Below are 21,337 nucleotides of genomic sequence, written 5' to 3' on the forward strand. Positions count from 1 at the left end.
TGCAGTTCTGGTAAAATCTGAAGCGTTATTACTTTGTATTAGTATCGAACTTTAGCGATCCCTTTTTTCGCACCATATTTTTCTGGAATTCTTCGGAGGACTTTTTAATTATTAAAAGAAATGCTGTACTGTACCATTTTTCATAATTACATGAGACTGCCGTTTGCGTCGAAAACTTTTAATAAATTCGTCTGTAGATGATATGATATCGGGACAGCGAAAGTTTTATCACAATTATACAACTGATAATCACAACAGGACAAAAATAATTTGCGGCTGAGGCAAACAAACACAATGATAAAACATAAAACCTTCCCACTGGACTAGTTGCGCTAGTTTTAAGCCAATCGTGCATCGCTAGAAAGAAATCGCAATCCGACCAAACACTGGTCAAATTCAGAAAAAGAACAACATCGGCGAAATCGGCCCAACCAAGAAATGAGAATCAGCAAGTGCGGACATAACGCAGTAAATGAGATCCACAAAAAAAGCAGTTACATATAATCGGTAACCCTTTCCACCTTGCCAAACCGGTGTCGTACGCGTGATTCAGATCTGTGTGTGTGTTTGCAGGTGATTTTTCACTGCACAGCCCAACAAAAACAGACTGATATCGTCAGCCGGAATCATAGTTCCATGGCGTCTTTCCGACTTCATATGAATTTAATAACGCTGAATCGACGGGCTCCATGCAGTTCGGACAGGTTAACGAATGCTTCAGGAGCCAGTCATCAATGCAGTCTTTATGATAGACATGCATACAGGGCAGAAAGCGCACCGGATCGCCACAATTCAATTCCACCATGCAAATTGGACACCTAGACAGCGCAAATATTTAGTCACCCTAACGTCCTTCTTCCACCTAAGTTAGGAATACTGAACAAAACAATAACAACACAAAAAAATAAGCTCAAGTTTCCTTTCTATGAATACTCAATAAATTTTAGCGCTAAAGTGATAAACGTGCTTTCTATATTTTCAGCGCATCTAAGCAAAAAAATAGGGATTATTCATCGATTTAAAAAGCGCTAGTGTCAATCAATAAAAATGTAAGAAGAAAATGCGAATAGTTTTGAGGAATACTAATACCAATTGGCAATTAGCAAATGCGAACCAGCAGGTCAAGAGAGAAATTGCATAACGCATCACTTACTCGCGATCTTTTTTGGCACCGTCGTAGAGCCCTGTTGGTAAATGTTGTATCAAACCGTAGCGCTGGGCAAGTTTCATTTGGCTGTCATCCACTGGCACCCCACGATCCGATGAGATCGTATAGTTTGAGTTACCATCCTGAAATAAATAAAGCCAATGTAAATCGCAGTTAATTTTCAAATTCCTAGTTTTAGCATAACTTCCGCGCGGAAAGTTTTCTGGGGAAGCATGACAGATTTAGCTTTAGACAAGAACATTTATTTTGGGAAAGGACAAAGGAAAATAAAATTTATGCACATAGTAAACCACTAAAGAACAGGATTTTATAAATAGAACAATGCTGCTCGCATAGACGTATGGCCTCCGGGTTTAGAGTTCCAGTCAACAGGCAGATAAAACGACTGTTCGTTTATAAATAGCCTGGAAAATGATGCAGCACAACTTTGAACCAGACTTGGGCCGCCTTTTTGCGGAGCGGGAAAATTCTCCGCCATTCCCGCCCCTCCCCGCTTTTTTGGAGGGCGGGAGCGGGCGGAAGTTTTGAGTTTGGAGGGACGGGGCGGGGAGGAAAAAAGTGTGAGCGGGCGGAAGCGGGATTATTTCAAAGGCGGGCGGAGATCAAGCATAAAATAAAAGTTAACATCATTTACTGAAATATCTTCACTATTTTTTATAGAATTTCTAACGGTTTTTGCGGCGAAATTGGTTGCTGGCTTCGCGCTTCGCGCAAAAATTGGCAACTGGTGTGGTCTTTGAACAGACATTTCTGAAAAAGAACACACGGAAAAAAATTAAAAAAGGAAAAGCACTGAAAATTTTTTTCTCAATTTTGGCGGGCGGGTGGCGGGAAATTAAAATATGGCGGGCGGAAGTGGGAAATTTTTTGTTACGGCGGGGCGGAGCGGGGCGGAAAATTTTTAGCAAGAGCGGGGCGGGCGGAAAGCGGAGATGTCGTTGGCGGCCCAAGTCTGCTTTGAACCCACACGTGATGACTGTAACGAACTGTTTGCTTTTGTTATGCAGCATCCAGGTGCAACAAACCATGTCCATTAACTATTAAGTAACCCATTTCTTAACTCTGCCTAATATGAGCCTACGATGCAAAAACTAGAATGTGATGAAAGTTTTTAGTTTTTTAACAAAAACAATATTTGTTATACGACGTAAAGGGTCTCGCTATTTTCGAATTCCAGATGTAAATAATTCACACTTCTCAGCACGGCATTAAAAAATTTTCGAAGAACTAGAAGCAGTTAATCGTCGAAAAAACGTAAAACATCGGATAAAAACAAAAATGCAAAACAATTCAAATTTCTAATACCAAGTCTTTTCAGTCTGTCACGATCAAAAACAGAAACCATAGGCGCGACTCTAACTTTTCTCTGCAGACAACAAGATGCTCGCGTTGTACAGTACCAGCAAAGCGATGATCTGCGCTTTATTTATAATCAATCAGCTGATATTCCAACAATCAATAGTAAAGGTAACTTACGGACGAAAAATTGGGGAAGTCTCGTGAATCCCGCGGCGATGCTCCACTGAAAGACGACGCTGAATTGACTGCACCGGATGATGGTCCCACACCCGACACGGAGCCCTGCTGAATGTTCCCCATATGATGGTGTCCGCCGTGCTCCTGATGCCCATGTAACAACGAATAATCGTGCTGGCTGTCAACGCGCGACAGCTTCAAACAGTTTCCCATATTCCTTCATGAAAAAGAGCACCATCAGCTCCTTGCCTCGATAACCATTAACTTGAGAAGAGAAATACTTGAGAAAAATGTTTACCCAGCAAAACTGTAAAACATGACAAAGAAAACGCGGAAAAGTCGCTTATTAAAATCGTAAGTTTAACCAACAGAACGACAACAGATCATCATCGTAAAATTTTTAGGCTGGATCACCACTGAAATTATCGATAAACATAAGACGTGAGTCACATTTTGAAGTGAGCAGGCCAACAGCAACTTGGTCATAGCACGAATGAAGCGCAGTTTATTGCTATATGACTCGGCAATACCTGCATTTTGTGCACAGGCTGTTTGCAGTCATGCACTACAAGGTTTGTGACATACCGTAAAGCTTTTCCTTATCACCTGTACGCGCAGGTTAAAATTTTATAAAGATAAAATTTAGCGCAGGTTTATCTCCTAGTTATTTTGAAAGAATGAAATAAGTAAGCTGAAACCCACATCGCATTTCGGGATCGCGCGTAGTAGGTCTACCTCGGGCCGGGCTAGTATCTTGTTTACAGTTACAAGGGTACAAACCTGTGCAAGGTTGGCTGCCGGAGTTTCAAAGTCAGTGGTACAATCTGTAAGTTCTAATTCTTCTAGGCACCCTCTTATTTTGTATTAGTTAAAACAAAATATTATAATAATAATTCTGTTCAGTTGAACTGCGTATAGCTGACTAATTCAACTACCGTATACAGTACGGATTACAGAATACGTTGCACGGTAGCGTTTAATGTTACTGTATGTAAGCGGTGTATCAGGATCGATACTTATTTCTACTCGGGATGCGGATCATAGCGATTAAGCAAACTGTAGCTCTAAATTATTACTGTACGTTTAATGGAAGATACGAAATCAGAATTTTTATGTTATTGATAACTTACAATTAGATTACAATTTTATATTTGTTATTTTAATTTGAAATTGATAACCGTTTAAATTCAAAGAAGCAAAGAATTTACTCACACTTGTAGGCGATAATACCGGTTGGAGCATCGGCTTGTGGATGTGGAAACAAATTAATTTTATAAATGGACATTAGTAACTGATAACAAGTGAAATTTTATCAACTTGTTTGATGCGCCTTAGCGGCAACCGAGAAAGGTTGTTGCTCGCAATTTTGTAGCGCTACGACCCGGATCACATGTGTTTAAAGAAAACGAAAATTTCGTTACAATAATTATCTCAAAAGAGAAAGTGTAAGACTGCCTAGATAAAACACTGTGTACGGTAATTAGCTAGGTAATATTGTACAAGGCATCGCTTATGCGATAAAGTAGTGCTGTGCGGTAAAGTATATAATAAAGTTCGCATCATTAGATCAATTTTATAAAGGTAAGTACTCGTTTTTGATACAGATCTGATTATTTGAATACATGTACAACTCACAAGTCAGTACAAAAGTGGTATTGCACAATTGCAAGTGTGACGTATATGTAATGTGTACATGTCCTTCTCTTGATATCGATGCTATTATACACCGACTGTATGCGAATATGCAAGAAATCCTCCAGCGCTTTGCTTCAGACACTACAAAATTATTAAAATTTATAGTATCTGTTAAAATTTATATAGTATCTGTCTGCACAATCTGGACTGATGCAATATTATGTCGTTGTAACAGCAATTAATATCGAGCAATACAGCAATATCGAGATGCGTTGCAGTGGTTAAACTATAGCTTTCTTTTAACAGAGCCGGAGACTTCCGGTATTACCATACATACCAGCAACTGAATATGCCAAGAATTACAGTTTTCGGTCCTTCTGGATCTGGCAAATCCACGCTATGCAACAAATTGTCAGAACTGCTAAGCGTACCATTCATTGAACTGGACAGTCTGTTGTGGGAGCCCGGTTGGAATCCCGCTCCGGATTTTTTACTGCGCGCCCGCAATGCTATGGAAGGCCCATCATGGATAGTTGACGGCGTATGTTATCTTAAATATCTTCTTGAATATGCTTACGATGGTATCTCATAGTACAATCTCCAGATCAATACGGAATACAGTCACATTTTGCACGCAAATGCATTATGCGCATTTTTATTATTTTGTGACCTTTTCAAGGCTTCGAAAAGGAGGAGCGGTGCTCGAATCTCACAGTATTCAAATATATTATTTAAATTTTGTAGTTTACCGTGGATGGAAACTTTAATTACAAAGGAAAGCGCATTACACGCCCGTGCACACCCATAATCACACATGCCATTTGGCTAAATTTTCCCTTGTATGTGGTGCTTTATCGACTTCTCATAAGAACCTTTTGGCGATGGTGGAACAACGAACTCTTGTGGGGAAAATGCCGGGAAACTTTATCCAGTGTGTTTGCTTTGAATGACGACGGTCTTATTTATGCGATGATTAAAAATTTTTGGTGGAGGAGGAAAGAAAAGGAAGAATGGGTTCGATATCTTGGAAGTGAAGGAATTCATGTCTGGGTGTTTACTTCTCCACAAGAAGTAGAGGAATTTGTACGTCGCGTGAAGCAAGGCCATATTGACCTCATGCACTGACTCCGGCAAATAAAAATGCACAAAATGACGTTATATCTATATTACATGTTCTGCCTAGTATTAAGTACTTAAGGGGTTGTAGCCAAGCTCATGATTAAGTGCCTGCAGCTGTTTACCTTGCCGTAACCTTTAAATAAGTTCGTGGCAGGTTACGATGCATACTAGATTATTCTGATTACGTTTCCGTGTTTTGCTGCATTTTGGTATGAAACTGTACACTGGAATAAATTTTTCCCAAATCGTCCGCTTACTATGACACCAATTTCCTTTTTAAAAGGATTTTACCCAAAGTCAAACAGTAACCTAAACTGTCATGGCCAAAGGTCACGGTTGACATACCCATCGTTGACAGCATTCCGTCCGATTTTTGCACAAAAAAGGTAATTCGGGAAGGCTCTCTTTATACAGCTGTAACGGTCGCATCGTTTGTATCTGGTGCATATACAAATCGTTGTGATTGAGGTATGTACACATATATGTATCGGATTTATAAATGCGCTCACACACCTGGCAAAACAGCACATATGATGATTTTTAATGTACTCGCACATACGGACTCTGATAATGTGTTCATTCTTTGCAGTATTCGAATTCGTTTAGTTATCATGACATTAAAGGAGTATTGGTTCAGTAGCTCCTTGCGCATTCAAATCATTCTTTTTAAATTTTGCGGTCTGTACCACAGGAGTTCATACAAGCCGGAAGTGGGGTGCAAGCGATTAAAAACCTTACTAATTATTTTTCTCCATTCTTTCACATTTTTCTGGTTGTTGGCCAGTTGGTGCATGGCATTCTTAAATCTCGCCATAGCGGCCAAAGCGTTACTAGATAAATCCGGCCAAGAAAAGTCAGAAAACTCCCTGACCGGTGTCATTACGCTGCTGCCATATGCCACAGTGAATTTCCGGGCTGCGGTTGTTCCGACGGTTTTATATCTTCGGAAAGCTGAATGGAAAAAATTACTGGATGAAACCAATGGTCTCGCCAGCCAATGTTTTCAAAATAATTACCATAAACTGCGGGAAGTTTGGTCACACTGGCAGTTATTCAATATTATAATGGTCGCTGCTACCATTGTGTTGCAAGTGGGATGGGAAACAGCCGAATCCATACAGTACACGGAATCCACAGGAATCTCCTGGATGGACGATGGTGCTTTGGATCCGATACCGGCCAGCATGCTGCTATGGCAGTTCATGGCCTGGTGGTACTCGTGTGTGTCATTTCTATTTTTTATTGGACAATCACTGCTTATATCGATTGCCATAATGGCCAAAATGTCTGGTGATTGTTGTGCGGTTTTAAAACGTGCCATTCTGCTGGAAATTAATAATTTGCACTCAGTGGCGACGTGTGCCAGTGTTGCAACCAAAGGTCAGCAGGATATGTGCGGAGCTTTTGACTTGGCAGCGGAGAATCTGACGGCAATTAAATGCCGATACTTGGATCTTTGTCGTTTATGCGACAATATCAGCCATAATTTCGGCATTATAATTTTTTTTATTTACGGGTTGGATTTGATAACGGTGCTGGGATTTGTGGCAGCAATTGTACAAAATACTGACAAGTTTATTTCAACAAGAATCTTCAATTTTGTCGGGGCAGTCGTATATACAACTTTTATCACAGCTTACATGTGGCCTTTTGCTGCCGCATACGAACAGGTGCCATGTACAGATTAGAGTCGACGGATTAGACATAAATTTCATGTAGCATCACTATGTATCTGTACAGTACTAACAGTATGGTAGAATTATGAAATATCCCTAACGGTAACCATAAGTTTACACTAACAACACTAGTAAATTTCTTAACTTGTATAATTGTATTTTGCACACACCCGTAGTACTGTACTGTATGATGAGTGTATATATTGCTGCTAAATATTTTGCCTTACAAGTTGCAACCGAAGAGATAACAGAGATTTTCTGGAGTCCGTTATCGCGTTTGAATTTTAATCAACAAATGTGTAACCTTTTCTCGAAGCCGCATCAGTTAACAAAAATAACATTTGGATGTATATATCTATAATCTACATATAATATTATGTATATCACGTACATAAACCGGATATTATAGGATAATCTTGCAGCAATCAAACATTTTTACGGGTATTAACGTATTGCAGGGAACAATTCGTTATGCAAAAACGTTACATTTTGTTTTTTGCAGAGTTTGCACGTTAATATTGTGCTTCACGATTCCTTGGCAGTTGTGGAATCCATGAACATTCCTAAATCTGCGGTACGTGCGATAGTTCTCTGAATTATATCAGTGACAGTGATAGTTAGCTCTAGCAATCATTTAACAATGCCGGTAAACACAGAAAATTAAAATATTTCGCGTCAAATTGCCCTAACCGCACAACTTTTTCTTCTTCCCACAGGTGCACAAAAATTTGCGTTCAATCTTGAAAAGCTGCATAAAAGCAAGCACGGATCGGCATTTGTTGTATAGTGGCGCGGAATTCTTACACATTACACGAGCATTCATTTTTAGTGTAAGTCACCGCTTTTGTGTAAAATTAGCGTAGCGCTAATTTGATAACTACAAATATAACTGCACAATACAGTCACCGCTACTAATTTTTGGCTTACAACTTGTTATAGACGTTTGCGGTGCTGATGTCGTTCATTGTAATTACGAAGGAAATTTTAGCGAAGGAGTCAACGTCAAACTGGATGAAAGAAATTATGTCGGCTGTTAATAATACTGCGCCTGTGCACCCAGAAGACTGAAAAAACATGACAGAGCTACTGAACTAATGAATCTTATCCTGATGATGTTTTTAATTTTCTTGTCATTTACTCGTTGCTTACTTGCTAGGTTGTTTGTTTCCAGGATTCGTTCTCGGCATGAATCGTTAGCTAATCATGTTACAAAGAGTACTATAATAGATTATTTAGTTTTTCGATATCACCCGTAAAAAAGAAATAAAATTGGTGTATATGCGACGTGCGAAGTACGGATCTGTAGCGCATTTTACTCACTTTGCAGCGAATGTAATAAGTAATTTGAACTGCCGGTTTTTTGCTACTGATTCGCTGACTCTTTCCTTCCACCATAGCCAACCGTACTTAAACCATTAAAAGCCGCCCGTTCTCAAACTACGAGTACATCTGTTCTGTAATTTCGGACACTTTCCGGTAGGCAAACATGTACAATCCGTTACATTTCCGCCATACTGGTTACTTGGTTCAGTAAAGAAATTACATAAAGACGGGCATATTCCAGATTTTTACCAGACATTTACACTACTGCAGTACATTTATACGGGTGTGGCCCGTGTGGGTCAAAGTTTGCCTTATCGATCGCATTTCTGGCTGTTAGCGTGTAGGGTAGCGGAAATACCCCGCAAGTGAATCAGGCATACCATACTTTGAAAGCTAGCACATTCTTCCGAGCTGTATTGTGCATATGATCACACAACTCGCTTGCATTCGTCAAGATCATAAGAATGATTCTCCATAGTCCATGCTACGGTTTACACTTTACACTGCTTATCAACTAACGAATTACCCCGTTTTATAAATTTAGAATTTACACCTACACCCGGTACTTATATAACCATAGTGCAGGAGGCTTAGTTCACCACTACATAGTTAAAGTTTCGAAAGTTCTACTGCAATTTACGAACGGATTGTATAAGCCTGCAAAATGCCACACCATCATCAAACCCCAGCTGGCGGAGTACCCCCGGGTTATCCATCAGGATCGACGGTGCCACCAGGTTATCCATCGGGATCGACAGTGGCACCTGGGTATCCAGCGGGAGCCGTTCCCAGTTATCCCGCCGGCGCAGTTCCCTCGTATCCCGGATATCCCGCCGGGGCGGTTCCCACCTATCCGGCCGGCGCTGTGCCCAGTTACCCCGCGGGAGCCGTTCCAGGGGGAGCTGCTGGACCGTACAGTCCATACGGAGGTTCGTTTATTATGTTCATTAATATAGTAATCGAATGGTAGTATGTAGCTGCGATAATGCGCATACCAAGTGCGAGCATAATAAGCCGTTCCCATAATTATAAATAATTATGCTTGGTAAGGGCCTAAGGGATAATTATAAGGATGGTAAGCAAGACGTATGGTTTTGTTATGTACTTATCTTAAGTTTCCAGTTGACCTTGATATGAGTACGAGTACAATCGGCGATGTTTGTAGAATATGCCCTGCGAGCTGGACAACGGCTAGTTCCTGGACAGTCGCTTTTTGCCGAAGACCGCTCCGTGTATCTGACGATGCAGACCGACGGGAATCTGGTGCTTTATCGCAGCCGTGACAAGTTCGTGAACAGTTACTGTGTAATCCGAATATTACGTGAAAAAAAAGCTTAAGCAAAACTGTAATTAGTGCTTTAACGATAGATGAAATATACGCTACACCACGTGGATTAAGTTTAGGGTATCAATGTATGTACAATATTAATAATAATAATAATTAGTTTTCTCCTTTTCATGCAGTCATGCAATCTGGGCTTCTGATACACAACACAAGCCTATAACGGAATGCGTCATGCAAGAAGACGGAAATCTCGTGCTATACGACCAGGTAATTTTCGGAACTCTTTGTTTACGTGCATACTGTGCGATTACAAAACTTTTCAAAAGCATGGAGTAAGCCCTAACAATCTTCGGTTTGAATATAATTTATTTGTTTTACAGTAACGTAATAATTATTTTTAAGGCATAAATTTTCACAATAAAAAACTGACTGAGCAGTTTTACTGCCTTACTTTACATATAAGGCAAACATCGCATGAGCTTGCTTATGTTTACTTTTCTGCAGCATAAGCATCCCTATTGGTCAACAAATACACACGGAAATCCTGGTGCAGAGCTCAAAGTGCAGACAGATGGAAATCTGTGCCTTTATGTTCATGGCGGAAGATGTATATGGGCCAGTCAAACATACGGGAAAAATCGCTGAGTATTTTATGATAAATTATTCCTGTTTTTTTCCACTCTGTGATCGTTTTACACCTTTTTTTTATTAACAATAACATAATTAAGACAAAGCACACTTCCTCTGCCCGTTTAAAGAAATTTCTGTCATCCTGAGATACCCGGATACGTTCGAGTAATTCACTGCAAAAAAATGGCGATTGAATTAAATTTAGCGAGCACTCCTGGACATTTACAGTACTTATGGTGGTATTATACAATAGTCTGTGGCGCTCTGGTGGATGCACCGGCGTAGCTGTTGTCTTGGTTTTTTAACCGCACTATGTTTCTGGAATTACTACTGTATAACAAAATAAAAACATCGAATCAATAAACAGCGCTTTTTGATGTGCTGAGGCGTTTGCGTGATAGTGCTGGTTTCCCGCATAGAATAGTGTACGTTGTATAGCACGTACGCGGTGCTGCATAAGCAATGCCAAATATAAGATTATGTTGGTGCAGTTTTATAATAAGCACTTGTGCACGATACATCTATTAACAGAAAAACCATTATGTAATTTAATATTCCTGCATTCTTCATTCACACAAATGTTCAGAACATAACACAACTATTTGTAACGAACCAATTCTCTCAAAAGCTCGATGCACAAAAGAACGTAACAAATACTACAAATTGTACGATACAGTCTTCCGCTCCTTAGGATTGTAGTAGTCATAAACAACTATGCTCTGGTCTTTGAGATCCTTCACTTTGTAGATTCGATACATGGTCAGCTTGAAACATGTCGCTGACTCATTCAACTGCAAACGAAAAACCTAATGTAATTATGTAAACATTAACAATAAGATATGATTCGCTATTTTGTGCGCTTAATTAAGGAAAGTTTGCCGAAATACAATTATACTGCGTATGATACTTATTGATAGTGGTAACAAGCCATCATAAAGACAGCTACTCGTACAAGTACAACACGTAAAATACACGTCTACGGTATTGAATACTGACCTCATCGAAATACAAATTCAATTTGGTATCCTTATTCTCCATTTCCGTTTTTCGCAGACCAGGGACCATCTTTGGCAGTTTACGAAGTTCATCTTCATCGAACTGGGAACCCGACAGCGTGTTGACTTCAATAACAGCCATGCTGCTCTTACCGTCACGAGTATACCTGCAAAGGTCACGGATTGCTAGCATTTTATAAATCCAAATTATCACTCGTTAAAATTATAGTTTCGCACTAATAAAATGAACAACTTATTTCACCTGCTGCATATTCCCATACGAAGATCCGCTGTGGAAACCGTTTTGGTAATGTTAAGGTCAAACGCCACATCTTCTTTGGGTTTTCCCACGTGATACGTCCAACTCAAATAGGCTAAGGCTACACCATTGCCTTGAGCGTTCAAGGAAATACTTTTCGGTTTCTTTGGTAGTTCAATTGTTTGAAGGATGACGGCTGTTTGCGGAGTGACGGACACCGACTGTTTTGATTGGTCATTGTACTTCACATCAATTTGCATTGATGGCGGATTGACAAAAACTTTCGCAAACTCTGCCAAGCCCGTCAAGCCGACTACAGTATCCTAAAGCGTCATAGTCATGTTTTGAGTTTCTCTAACTATTTAAATATGACGCCATGGAGAAAACTGTACAATTCTTTTACCTGCGTAGAAATAAATCCACCCTCTGCATTCTGCTTCGAGATCAGCCACGAAACAATGGGCAGAGCGGACGATACTTTCCCGTTAGCCATGAATGCTAAAAGCGCGTAAGCTGTCGCTTCAACATCCTTAGCATTCGTTGGATAGGAGTGCTCCTCATCGGCGCCTTGATCAGAAAGGGAGGCCGTAGTTGTCCAGTACGCCAACGAAGAATTTCGAATCATTTTCTGTTCCAGTAAATCCAAGGCAGCAGCGTTCTTTTCACTCTTTGCCTTTGCCAGCGCATAAGCCGTGATGGCTAGAGCGTAAGAATCGTTGCTCAGTGTATTCAATTTGGATTCCAGATAATTTGTGGCTTTCTGCATGGATTCGTCAAATTTAACGACAACAGGTTTACCGGACTCTTTGTACTGCAAGAAGGCTATCAACGTAAACGCTGTCAATCCAATGCCTTTGGAAGCACCGCCTTGATGCTGTTTGTCAATAACTCTGCCGTTCTCTTCAAACGATCCATCGGTATTTTGCTGATCTACCAAAAAGCGCAATGCCGTTTTGATCACGTCATCCTCAATGCTCGGGACAAACTCTACCGCTTCGGCGAAAACGCGGGCGACGTAAGCGGTTAACCATGTTGAGCCTTTTGGATCAGATTTGCCCCATGCGCTGTAAGAGTTATCACCACGACGATAGGTCAGTTCCCGTTGATATCCCAGTTGAATATTCGCTAACAGCTTGGACTTTTGGGGTTCAGCCAACTGGTTGAGCTGTTTAAGATATTTCGCAACCACTAAATTAGGGACGGTCGTTGCCATATTCTGCTCGCCACATCCAGTAGGCAGGCGAATTAGCTTATCCAAATTATTCATAGCCGCGCCCAGAATGTCACCGACCACTCTCACTTCCACTCGATCGGATCCGTCAACTTTACCAGCTGGATCGGACGGCAAGGTGATTGGTGCGCTCATACTGGCTGATTGGCGGAGATCAATAAAAACCGGTTTTGTGAAGTACTGTTTGACGCCTTCGGGTTTGACTGGAAGGGTCTTCTCCAGCTGGTCGGCAGCAAATGACGATTGAGCGGTCACTTTCAGTATTAGATCACCAATCTGCTGGGGAATGATCGTGAAAGTTGCGGTGGTGCCTTCGTTCGGTTTGGCGAGAACATTCTTTTTCAACGTAGCCGTTGTATTATCGGGATTGCGAATTTGCAGCTGGACCGTCACATCTTGTTTTTGCGACATGTAATTGAAGACCAGCACTTCGGCAGTCAGGTTTTCAAACCGCACTATGCTGAACGGCAAATTCAGTACAGCAAAAAAGGGCTGAAAAACTTTCAACTGCAAAACCAACGCCGTAATTTAAATATTTTGTGCAGTGCTTTGTAAATATCAAAGTTTTGACGACATGACGCACCTTGGCCGGAGTGGAGGTTAATCCAAGACCGCTAGTGTTACTCAAGCTAAACGCCGAGATTCTCCATGTTGTTATTGCATCCGGCACTTTTGAATGCAGTTCCACCAGTCCGTTGGAGCTAACAACAGCGAATGCAAAGTATCAAAACAGAGCAGCCGAAAGGTCATCCGGGAAAAAGGTAACTTATTGTTTTCAGTGGAAAATTTCATATTCTCGTCTAGGCTTACTTAGAAAATGCTGTTTCAAACAAGAAACTCTGACGGAAATCCTTTCGCGTTTGATGTGGAGTTTCCAAGTTTTCTACGGAGCTTTCCTCACTGAATGGTGCTTTTGACGTCGGCGGAAGTTCCGTGTATGCAAAAGACTCTAACTCCACATCAGGCTGTCTTCCAGGAATACCGACGCTGCCAGACGAGGCACTACTAGCGCTCATAGACCACGATTTACGACTGCTACTTGCACTTGCAAAGCGTGAGGAACCGCCGGAACGGGCACCACCCCAGCCACGCCCACGCGACGGGCTGTACCGCCTGTGATAAGACCATGGTCGCTCTTCTCGGGATGTGGGGAGTTGGTTATTGGTCAGTATGAACTGGCCAGAGGTGTAAGTTTTCTGTATAAAACAGTTGACGTATAATTAAAATGACCTGTTCACATGCAGTTATAAACATTCTTTCAACTTACGTCAAAGTAATCTTCCACGGAATAGATATCTGACGGTATAACGAATCTGTCCTTGCTTATTACCCAGTTCACCTAGAAAAAATATGATTTCATCGAGCAAAATAAAATATTAATAGCTCGTGTTCTATTAATATCTTGTAAAAGTACAAAACTCTTGAAACTGAACCGGTTTTTGCAGGTCAGAAAAGGAAATTACCGGTAAAGTCCAAGAATATTGTAAGCTTAATTAAGGTGCAATAGTTATGTGCCAGTGATAGCTGATGACCAAAAGTGTCCGATTTACGCGTATCGTTATACCTCATCGGCTGAAAGATCATTCCCGGTTTTCATCAGTAGCAAGCTCTCATCCACAGCCAGAAAAGCCACAAAGGCTGACGGACTAGTGTTGGCTTTAAAGAGCGCCTCCTCGCCGGGCTGGGCATAACCGAATCCGCTGGTTGCTTCAGCCGACACATCAACCTGATAAAAAAAGCCTAATTTACTGCCAGTGCACATAACGGTATATACGACCATGCCGACGCAGTTTATTGAGATTTATCAGCAAATGCCCAATAAATAAGGTTACTGACAGTGTTTTTCATTGTTGGTGTCGGTGACAGGACGAAAATGTTTCCAACAATTTCCTTATCGGCTCGCACATAGTAGACCATCAACCGACCAATGAGACCCATCGCCTCCAGAATGGGAACGGAAATTACGACGTATGGACCGGTTTCAGATGTTGAGTTACTCCATAAAAAGCTGCTGTTGGAGTTTGATTGGACCTAATAACATAACGACATTCTTCACATCTACGATTCTAAAATTAATCTACGAAACATTAATCTACGATTCTAAAACATTAATCTACATTAATCTACGATTCTAAAATTATTAAATATTTACAAAAACATTGTTTTACAGTTTAACTACTTGGCGCGTGTATAAAAAAATTACGATGCTCGGTATGTTTGTAAGGGATTTTCAAGGGATTTTCAAGGGATTTTCGCGCAACAGTTTACAACTGTTGGAAAAGGGCTTTTGTCTATGTGGATTTACCAGAATTTGAATTGCTTCGTTTGTCCTCGTTGTCATATTGATGCCAAAAGTTGCAGAATTTCCACTCTGCAGATCATCTGACAGTTGTTTTATCTCCAGAAAACTGCTGCTCGGCGATTCCTTTCCTTTGACGGTGAAACGTTTCTCTTCCTCCAAATACGTGACCTTTATCTCAATCCGACGAGCCTCTTTAGGTGTTTTGAAAATGACGTCGACGATGCCATCAGCAGGAATGGAGGAGTTTATCACATCGACCTGTGACTGTGGCCATGACACTGCCCACGACGGAAGACGCTAAAAGTGTACTTGTACATTATACAGTACAAGCGGCGCACTGTTGAAATATCATTGCAAACTGTGGATACTGAATCACTTACAGGACCGACGGATCCACGGTAAAACGAATCTGGCGAGATGTCTGCGTCTGAACCGTTTCCGGTTTTATTGATGTTTGTATATTTGGTCAGCTGGGTTCCCCAGTAACCACGTTTATCGAAGAACGAAATTTCGATGTTGACCTTTTTGGTGCTGGGAGGCAGTGGACGCCCAACGAGATCGCTGACGAGGGCGCGAAAAGTGTATGGGTGTCCCGGCGAAAATGTGCTGGCGTTGTTCGTTACTTCTAATTTGTACGGCAAATCACTGACGCGTACAAATGCTGTAGCGTTTTTAGTTTGTCCGGTCAGCGCTTCGGTAAAATTAGCACGGATTTCCAGGTTGCTTAACTTGTACTTTTTCTCTGGATTCAGTACGGAACGGCTTAAAGGGACAGTAAACTTGTAGCGTCCGTTAAAATCCTAGAATGTTGCGTATCGATGTATGTTAAAATTTCAGAATTGCACCAAAAACAACAGGCATTTGTGTGCGGTTATTTAGCACTGATGCTATACTTGTCCAAGCATATAGTTATTTTTACTGGAAGTGCACAATTTGTTACCGATAATTATGAGTTTGCGATTTTGAATTGCCAAAGTGTATGCGAGATAAATATCTGTGACCTTAGTCTAATGATCAACTAAACTGATAATGGTAAGACGAAATTATTAGATCTAACTTGTTGAACGTTATTGCACTTACCGTAACAGAAACAGTAGTATTTAACCGGTCCGTTTCATGCACATTGCTGCGTCGACCGATGATTCGTCTGGAACTACTTATAGGTTCAATTAATTTGACTTCCAGGTTTCCTTTCACGGGTTCACCAAATGTGTAGCTAAAAACGTGAAAACATTGATCAAAAACTGCCAGAAAAAATTCTCCACAGAATCCTTACTTTGCATCCACGACGAACTGCAGCACGGAATCAATTGTAACAACAGGCGGATCAATTGCAGATATTTTGACGTCAAAGCGTGGCAAAACTAATGAAAAAATGGACAGATTTTTCTAGCGAATTGTTGCAGAATATCGCCACTTACCATATTCGTCAACGGAAAACTGCTTGCTTCCCATGACCTTCTGTAAATCGCCGCTGCGCACTTCGATTTTCCATGCGCCTATCAGTGGGTCAGTGGACAGAAGGAAATCACCGGCAAAAAATCCAACAGCTAAAACATTACAAATACAAATTTCCATGCGAGGTTGTTGTAATATATTAATTTTTACATCTAGAAGTATAACTGAATTTTATTACAACACAGGCCAAAAAAATGAGTAATACAAAGCAGTATCACACTTTACCATTAGGATCCGAGGCGTTGCTATATTGCTTCACAATGTTATTTTGAGGATCCTGTGAAAGAGAAAGGTGCTTATTTATTGCTCCGATTTGATTATCTCGTGCAGTACTTTTACACATTCATAAAGTTTCTGGGGTTTGATTTTTATATGTTTCAGAGCATTTAGAAAACTTACCAAAACGCGAATAGTGAAAGGTGCATATACAGGAAGTAGTTGTTGGTCAACAGTAACAATTCGAAATCGAACGGTATCTTTGGCTTTATACAATGGCTGGTCAGTTTGAATGAAAACCAACTGTTGTTTCACACTTTTCGACTCCTCACTCTCCACAGTCAAACTGTACACAGCCCGATTAAAAAAGTCTTCGGCATTGGAACCATTGATAACTAAATCCATAGAGAAAGCGGTTTTGGTCGGGTAAACTGATAAATCACCAACCTGTGCATGAAACAAATCGATTAGCGATTAAAGAATTACGAAGACGCATTTTGAACAGCGTTATAAATACGATTAGTTTAAACTAGTTATTGCAGCAAATTAGTTATAAAGGGATGGCAATAACAAATTACAGCGCAAATGTACAGAAGGCATTACAAAATACAAATACAGTACAGTATGTATGATAGATGATAAATGAAGTCCGATTCACCTTGAAATCCAGCTGACTTAGTTGATTCGGTTTAACAAGGAAAGACTGCGTAAAAGTCAACTTGTTCTTGATATCCGTATCTTGGAAATCTGCGTATGCCTGCGGTCGAGGCTGAATAGTTACATCCACCTTAACGTCCGACGAGGTATTCCGGCACAAAATAGATATCGGCAACACTTGACTGGACCGCAGTGATTTTGGCCCGAAAATCACATAATCAAAAGCGCTTGCTCCATAGACAAACGCTGTTATTACTACCAGACTTTTCAAATGAATATCCATCGTTTTCCTTTGCAATAGCAAGTACGATTAAAAAAATCGGTTGAGGAAGAGTAAAGCTGTGTTCTCTTCCGGTGATCACTGGTAAAGTGCGGCTAAATGGACAAATGGCCGCTTCGTTAACGCAACAAGCATTTATATAGTACAAAATAATGCAACAATCTGTATGTATTCTGTTTCTTGATTACAACCAACACACTGTGCGCACGAAACCGGTTTGAACTTAACACTCCAAAGAAATGTGTTGTTGTTTTTTACGAAAATAGGCTCGAGAAACTAGAAATATTCAAGCAAATGTGTGGAATCTCTGCCAGATTTACTTACTAATATCCACGTGTCACCTTCAGCTATGAATTCTGCGGTTTACTTCTAGGCATATAAAAAAGTGATAATGATCTATTAGACTAACTTCTCTAACGTTGTGACGTATTGTTGTCGGGTGTTAAATAACCATTTCGTAACCAGACAGGACAGGATGTACTGTACCTACCACAATTAGAAGAATTCGCACAGCGAATGTTTATAAGTCATAAGTGCAGCAAGTACGGGAAAGGGAAATATAGCGCTAACAAGAGTTAAAACTTTTTTGTTTAATGACTTTAGGTTGTGTCATTATATAGCATGGCAATTGATGTGTTGTCTGTAATAAATAATTAATAATGCAGTATATAATTATTAAACGTCTTGCCATGCTTTCCTCTCAGGAATAATTCTGGATTGTTAATTTATCCTCTTCCCACATAATTGTCATTAAATGATTGTAGTTAAGTGATGCCAAAATCGAAAACCTGCATGAAAAATCTGGCAACCCAAAGAAAGTTCACGACTAAATAAAAATGTAATCGTATAACGAAACAGTAACAAAGTTGAAAAAGCGCTGCTCTGTAAGAATACACTTATGATTATCAGAAACATGTAAACAGCAGTAGCGAACACAATATGAGAGTGACTTTATTGCGTAAAAGCCGGAATAGGGTACTCGTACGGAATTAACAGTAGAAGTACACAAAAAGAGCTGATCATATGTGCCGTCAAATGCTAAAAAAACGCAACGATGCAATTCATAATTAAATATAATTTTCCTCCAGTAAAAACATTCAGTTAACGATTAACGATTAATCTAACTTTTGATTTTCATAAATCCTTTCCTACGCAAATAGTTGACGATTAAAGGCGATACGGTCAAAGTCAAAGCAATCCGTAATGGAGCGGTGGCCTTATGAATAGCATAAGCCACAACAAATGTTCCGGCGCCGCTAGCATATTTCCCCAAGGTTCCCTCAAGTCCAAAAGTTTTGATCACGCTTGTCACGTCAACACCGCTACAAACAACAGGTATTTTCACCGCAATAGCATATTCCAGAACAGAAGTGTCTAATTTCGGTTTGCTTAGTTAAAACTCACTTAAAAGATCTTAATTGCGCGACAGCAATCCGTACTGATAATGCGCAAGAAACTAACAAAAATTTTAAGAGCATCTTTGAAAGAATCATCCCTTTTTCAAATGTTCTCACTGTTTTGCAATCCATACAATCCCACATGTGCGTTTCAACAAAATATGCAACAAGTCGCACCAATCTACTATAAATAAATATATTTATCCCATTTTTTAGAATAACGACTAACGTCCCTATCATAATTACAATCTGATGTTTCGACACGAACCTTGAAATCAATAAATACCACATGCCCAGAAAACTGACTCCACTGGCAATGTGGAAAACAAGAACAGTGGAACCATAATCCCGAATCGCTGCTTTTAATTTCTCTCGGCTGGTCTTCGGTGCAGGGGAAGGCGTCCCTTCTGCTAGCGGAGGATCAGTGGTGGAAGGCGTTTTAGCTGGTGTTTCTGCTGAGGAAGACGCAAATCTTGACAAACAAAACAAAATCGCATTTGTTTTTTGACAAAAAATATGTATGTATGTTATTATGTATATCATAACGAGTACCATTAGTCTTCACTCTACATCTGCAGATACTTGCTACGCACATCTGCGTAACCACTAACCATTAATCATTCAATGAGAAAAAGGGTTATAAATTTCTTTCTGAAAATTCTGAACTTTTATATTAGAAGCGACAACAACAGACCTCGCAGTCATACCTGGAAACTTTTAAAAAGGAGGGCGCCCGACTCCGGCGACTCGTTAGCATCGTTATCGTGTCTGGGTTGCTCCTAATGCCACCAGGAATATTGACGGACCCACGAAGCACAAGATTCAACACGCGAGGTATTCGGTACATATTGCACTGCAGTCAAAATCCCACTTTTGGCTTTGACTGTTTTGATTCGAAAACGTGCAAAATCGTAATCAGCAAACGCTACACAGTAAACACTATCTCATGCTCATTGTCAGCTGAACGGTGGACCGCAGATTTCACTCTTTTCCACTTGATTTTCATGGATAAACGTGGCAGCAGATCAGTAGTGTTTATATGAGATATTGAAGATAACACAATTCGAGTTCACGGTTCACACAGCGGCAAGGGTCTGGACGACTTTACGACTGGACGAAAACCTGGACGACTTTTCATTATTTAATGTCTACTGACGTATGCGATATAAACGCAAATGGTGGAGTTCTGTTTTGATTAGTATTACCACCGTCCACCGGTCCCTCAAATACCTACATAATATTATAATTATTCCACTTTCCAAATATATTTCCATTTTCCAGGGATATATTCCTCAAATATATTTCCTCAAATAAATAAGCTATTCCACTTTCTATGCTACTAGCCTACTACTACTAAGTATGGGATGAAAAATTAATATAAGTGTTTCTGTTTCGCAGAACAACTTTAATACGGTTAGCAGGGTAAATTGGTGTAGCGTTCACAACAAAAAAAAACAGTTGACGTACAGTAGCGTATGGCCGTACAATGTAGGACTAAATGGTCGCATAGCCCCATACCCAGCATTCTGTACGCAAGCGGTGCAGTGCACTTGTACGAAACGGATATTTTGAACTCAGTCGTACAGTGCACTGCGCTGCATTCGTACTGAATGTGGAGATATTGAGTATGCGACCATTTTGTCCTAAGCTGTATGCGACTGCTTTGTTACAATTCAACACATCCCATGTGAATTAACATCACTGTTTTCACGATGCTGTAAGTTATTGGGATACATATGTGCAACGCAACTTTCCATTTTCCATACGAGATATCCATATTTTCTGTTTTTAGTAACTACGCCCAAAACTTATCATTTCGATGGACGTACGCGGAACAATTACAAATCGCAATAAATTATAGCATTGGCTGCAAACGAACGCAAAGATTTTTGTCGAACAGTTTAATAACACATTATTACCTGTATCACACACACACAACAGGCACAATAACTTATACTATCAACATTTATTAGGCTTAACCCAAGTGAGGCTCACAGACTGCCTGATGGTTTCTGGCTGTGAGTGCGATGCGCTCGTGGACGAATCCCCCGATGTAATGTCCAGCCACTGCCCCAGCAATAGTCCCACACATCCAAGCATCAACGATCCTCATTCTCCGGACAGCACCGTGACGGATGTAAAGCTTTCGGACGACGATGCCACCCAATCCACCAAACACTACCCCACCGATACCTCCAAGCAGTTGGGCATTAGAGTAATTCATACCACT

At 40.4% G+C, this 21,337-nt stretch overlaps 4 protein-coding genes and 1 long non-coding RNA gene across 8 annotated transcripts; 2 read left to right on the plus strand and 3 right to left on the minus strand.

The window, feature by feature from the left end:
• Positions 1-208: 208 nt before the first annotated feature.
• Positions 209-3,871, minus strand: LOC129581628 (uncharacterized). 3 transcript variants are annotated; one of them, XM_055472823.1, is made up of 4 exons: positions 3,857-3,871; positions 2,645-2,861; positions 1,154-1,290; positions 209-818 (listed from the first exon to the last, which is right to left on the minus strand). In XM_055472823.1, the coding sequence occupies exons 2-4, from the start codon at positions 2,855-2,857 to the stop codon at positions 617-619; spliced, it is 552 nt and encodes a 183-aa protein (XP_055328798.1). In that variant the 5' UTR covers positions 2,858-2,861; positions 3,857-3,871; the 3' UTR covers positions 209-616. The 3 variants fall into 3 exon arrangements, with proteins under 3 accessions (XP_055328798.1, XP_055328797.1, XP_055328796.1); XM_055472822.1 differs by lacking the exon at positions 3,857-3,871 and adding an exon at positions 3,425-3,564; XM_055472821.1 differs by lacking the exon at positions 3,857-3,871 and adding an exon at positions 3,175-3,221.
• Positions 3,214-5,620, plus strand: LOC129581630 (uncharacterized). The gene is made up of 3 exons (XR_008689523.1): positions 3,214-3,470; positions 4,586-4,820; positions 5,024-5,620. It is a non-coding gene; the product is annotated as an uncharacterized LOC129581630 (long non-coding RNA).
• A 3,205-nt stretch (positions 5,621-8,825) lies between these two features.
• Positions 8,826-10,525, plus strand: LOC129581896 (uncharacterized). Its single transcript, XM_055473179.1, has 4 exons — positions 8,826-9,326; positions 9,563-9,683; positions 9,862-9,949; positions 10,187-10,525. Exons 1-4 carry the CDS (start codon positions 9,062-9,064, stop codon positions 10,325-10,327), a joined length of 615 nt encoding a protein of 204 aa, XP_055329154.1. The 5' UTR covers positions 8,826-9,061; the 3' UTR covers positions 10,328-10,525.
• Positions 10,526-10,809: 284 nt separating this feature from the next.
• Positions 10,810-18,068, minus strand: LOC129581894 (alpha-2-macroglobulin-like). Its single transcript, XM_055473177.1, has 17 exons — positions 17,432-18,068; positions 16,957-17,220; positions 16,783-16,834; positions 16,521-16,649; positions 16,376-16,463; positions 16,180-16,315; positions 15,480-15,899; positions 15,103-15,396; positions 14,634-14,828; positions 14,362-14,523; positions 14,065-14,136; positions 13,608-13,993; positions 13,381-13,498; positions 11,970-13,304; positions 11,570-11,889; positions 11,309-11,474; positions 10,810-11,103 (listed from the first exon to the last, which is right to left on the minus strand). The coding sequence occupies exons 1-17, from the start codon at positions 17,711-17,713 to the stop codon at positions 10,969-10,971; spliced, it is 4,554 nt and encodes a 1,517-aa protein (XP_055329152.1). The 5' UTR covers positions 17,714-18,068; the 3' UTR covers positions 10,810-10,968.
• A 580-nt stretch (positions 18,069-18,648) lies between these two features.
• Positions 18,649-20,523, minus strand: LOC129581897 (protein FAM210B, mitochondrial-like). 2 transcript variants are annotated; one of them, XM_055473182.1, is made up of 4 exons: positions 20,342-20,523; positions 19,815-20,229; positions 19,376-19,579; positions 18,649-19,032 (listed from the first exon to the last, which is right to left on the minus strand). In XM_055473182.1, exons 2-4 carry the CDS (start codon positions 19,952-19,954, stop codon positions 18,831-18,833), a joined length of 546 nt encoding a protein of 181 aa, XP_055329157.1. In that variant the 5' UTR covers positions 19,955-20,229; positions 20,342-20,523; the 3' UTR covers positions 18,649-18,830. The 2 variants fall into 2 exon arrangements, with proteins under 2 accessions (XP_055329157.1, XP_055329156.1); XM_055473181.1 differs by having other exon boundaries at positions 19,815-20,523.
• Positions 20,524-21,337: the final 814 nt, after the last annotated feature.

The sequence above is a fragment of the Paramacrobiotus metropolitanus genome, unplaced genomic scaffold (genome assembly GCF_019649055.1).
Source record: "Paramacrobiotus metropolitanus isolate TYO unplaced genomic scaffold, Prichtersi_v1.0 Parri_scaffold0000006, whole genome shotgun sequence".
Taxonomy (NCBI): Eukaryota; Metazoa; Tardigrada; class Eutardigrada; order Parachela; family Macrobiotidae; genus Paramacrobiotus; species Paramacrobiotus metropolitanus.

What these genes read in the sequence shown, in the direction of transcription:
- LOC129581628 (XM_055472821.1), bottom strand. Translation starts at nt 3,206, where the DNA reads ATGACTGCAAACAGCCTGTGCACAAAATGCAG. An exon ending in AGCCTGTGCACAAAATGCAG is followed by an intron (nt 2,862 to 3,174) that starts GTATTGCCGAGT and finishes TTTTTCATGAAG; the next exon opens with GAATATGGGAAACTGTTTGA. An exon ending in GGTGCCAAAAAAGATCGCGA is followed by an intron (nt 819 to 1,153) that starts GTAAGTGATGCG and finishes TGCGCTGTCTAG; the next exon opens with GTGTCCAATTTGCATGGTGG.
- LOC129581896 (XM_055473179.1), top strand. Translation starts at nt 9,062, where the DNA reads ATGCCACACCATCATCAAACCCCAGCTGGCGGAGTACCCCCGGGTTAT. An exon ending in ACCGTACAGTCCATACGGAG is followed by an intron (nt 9,327 to 9,562) that starts GTTCGTTTATTA and finishes CGATGTTTGTAG; the next exon opens with AATATGCCCTGCGAGCTGGA. An exon ending in ATCTCGTGCTATACGACCAG is followed by an intron (nt 9,950 to 10,186) that starts GTAATTTTCGGA and finishes ACTTTTCTGCAG; the next exon opens with CATAAGCATCCCTATTGGTC.
- LOC129581894 (XM_055473177.1), bottom strand. Translation starts at nt 17,713, where the DNA reads ATGGATATTCATTTGAAAAGTCTGGTAGTAATAACAGCGTTTGTCTAT. An exon ending in GTTTTCCGTTGACGAATATG is followed by an intron (nt 16,464 to 16,520) that starts GTAAGTGGCGAT and finishes TTTTTTCATTAG; the next exon opens with TTTTGCCACGCTTTGACGTC. An exon ending in TGAATTTGTATTTCGATGAG is followed by an intron (nt 11,104 to 11,308) that starts GTCAGTATTCAA and finishes TTTCGTTTGCAG; the next exon opens with TTGAATGAGTCAGCGACATG.
- LOC129581897 (XM_055473182.1), bottom strand. Translation starts at nt 19,954, where the DNA reads ATGTACCGAATACCTCGCGTGTTGAATCTTGTGCTTCGTGGGTCCGTC. An exon ending in TCCTTTTTAAAAGTTTCCAG is followed by an intron (nt 19,580 to 19,814) that starts GTATGACTGCGA and finishes TTGTTTGTCAAG; the next exon opens with ATTTGCGTCTTCCTCAGCAG. An exon ending in TGGTATTTATTGATTTCAAG is followed by an intron (nt 19,033 to 19,375) that starts GTTCGTGTCGAA and finishes TGTTGTTTGTAG; the next exon opens with CGGTGTTGACGTGACAAGCG.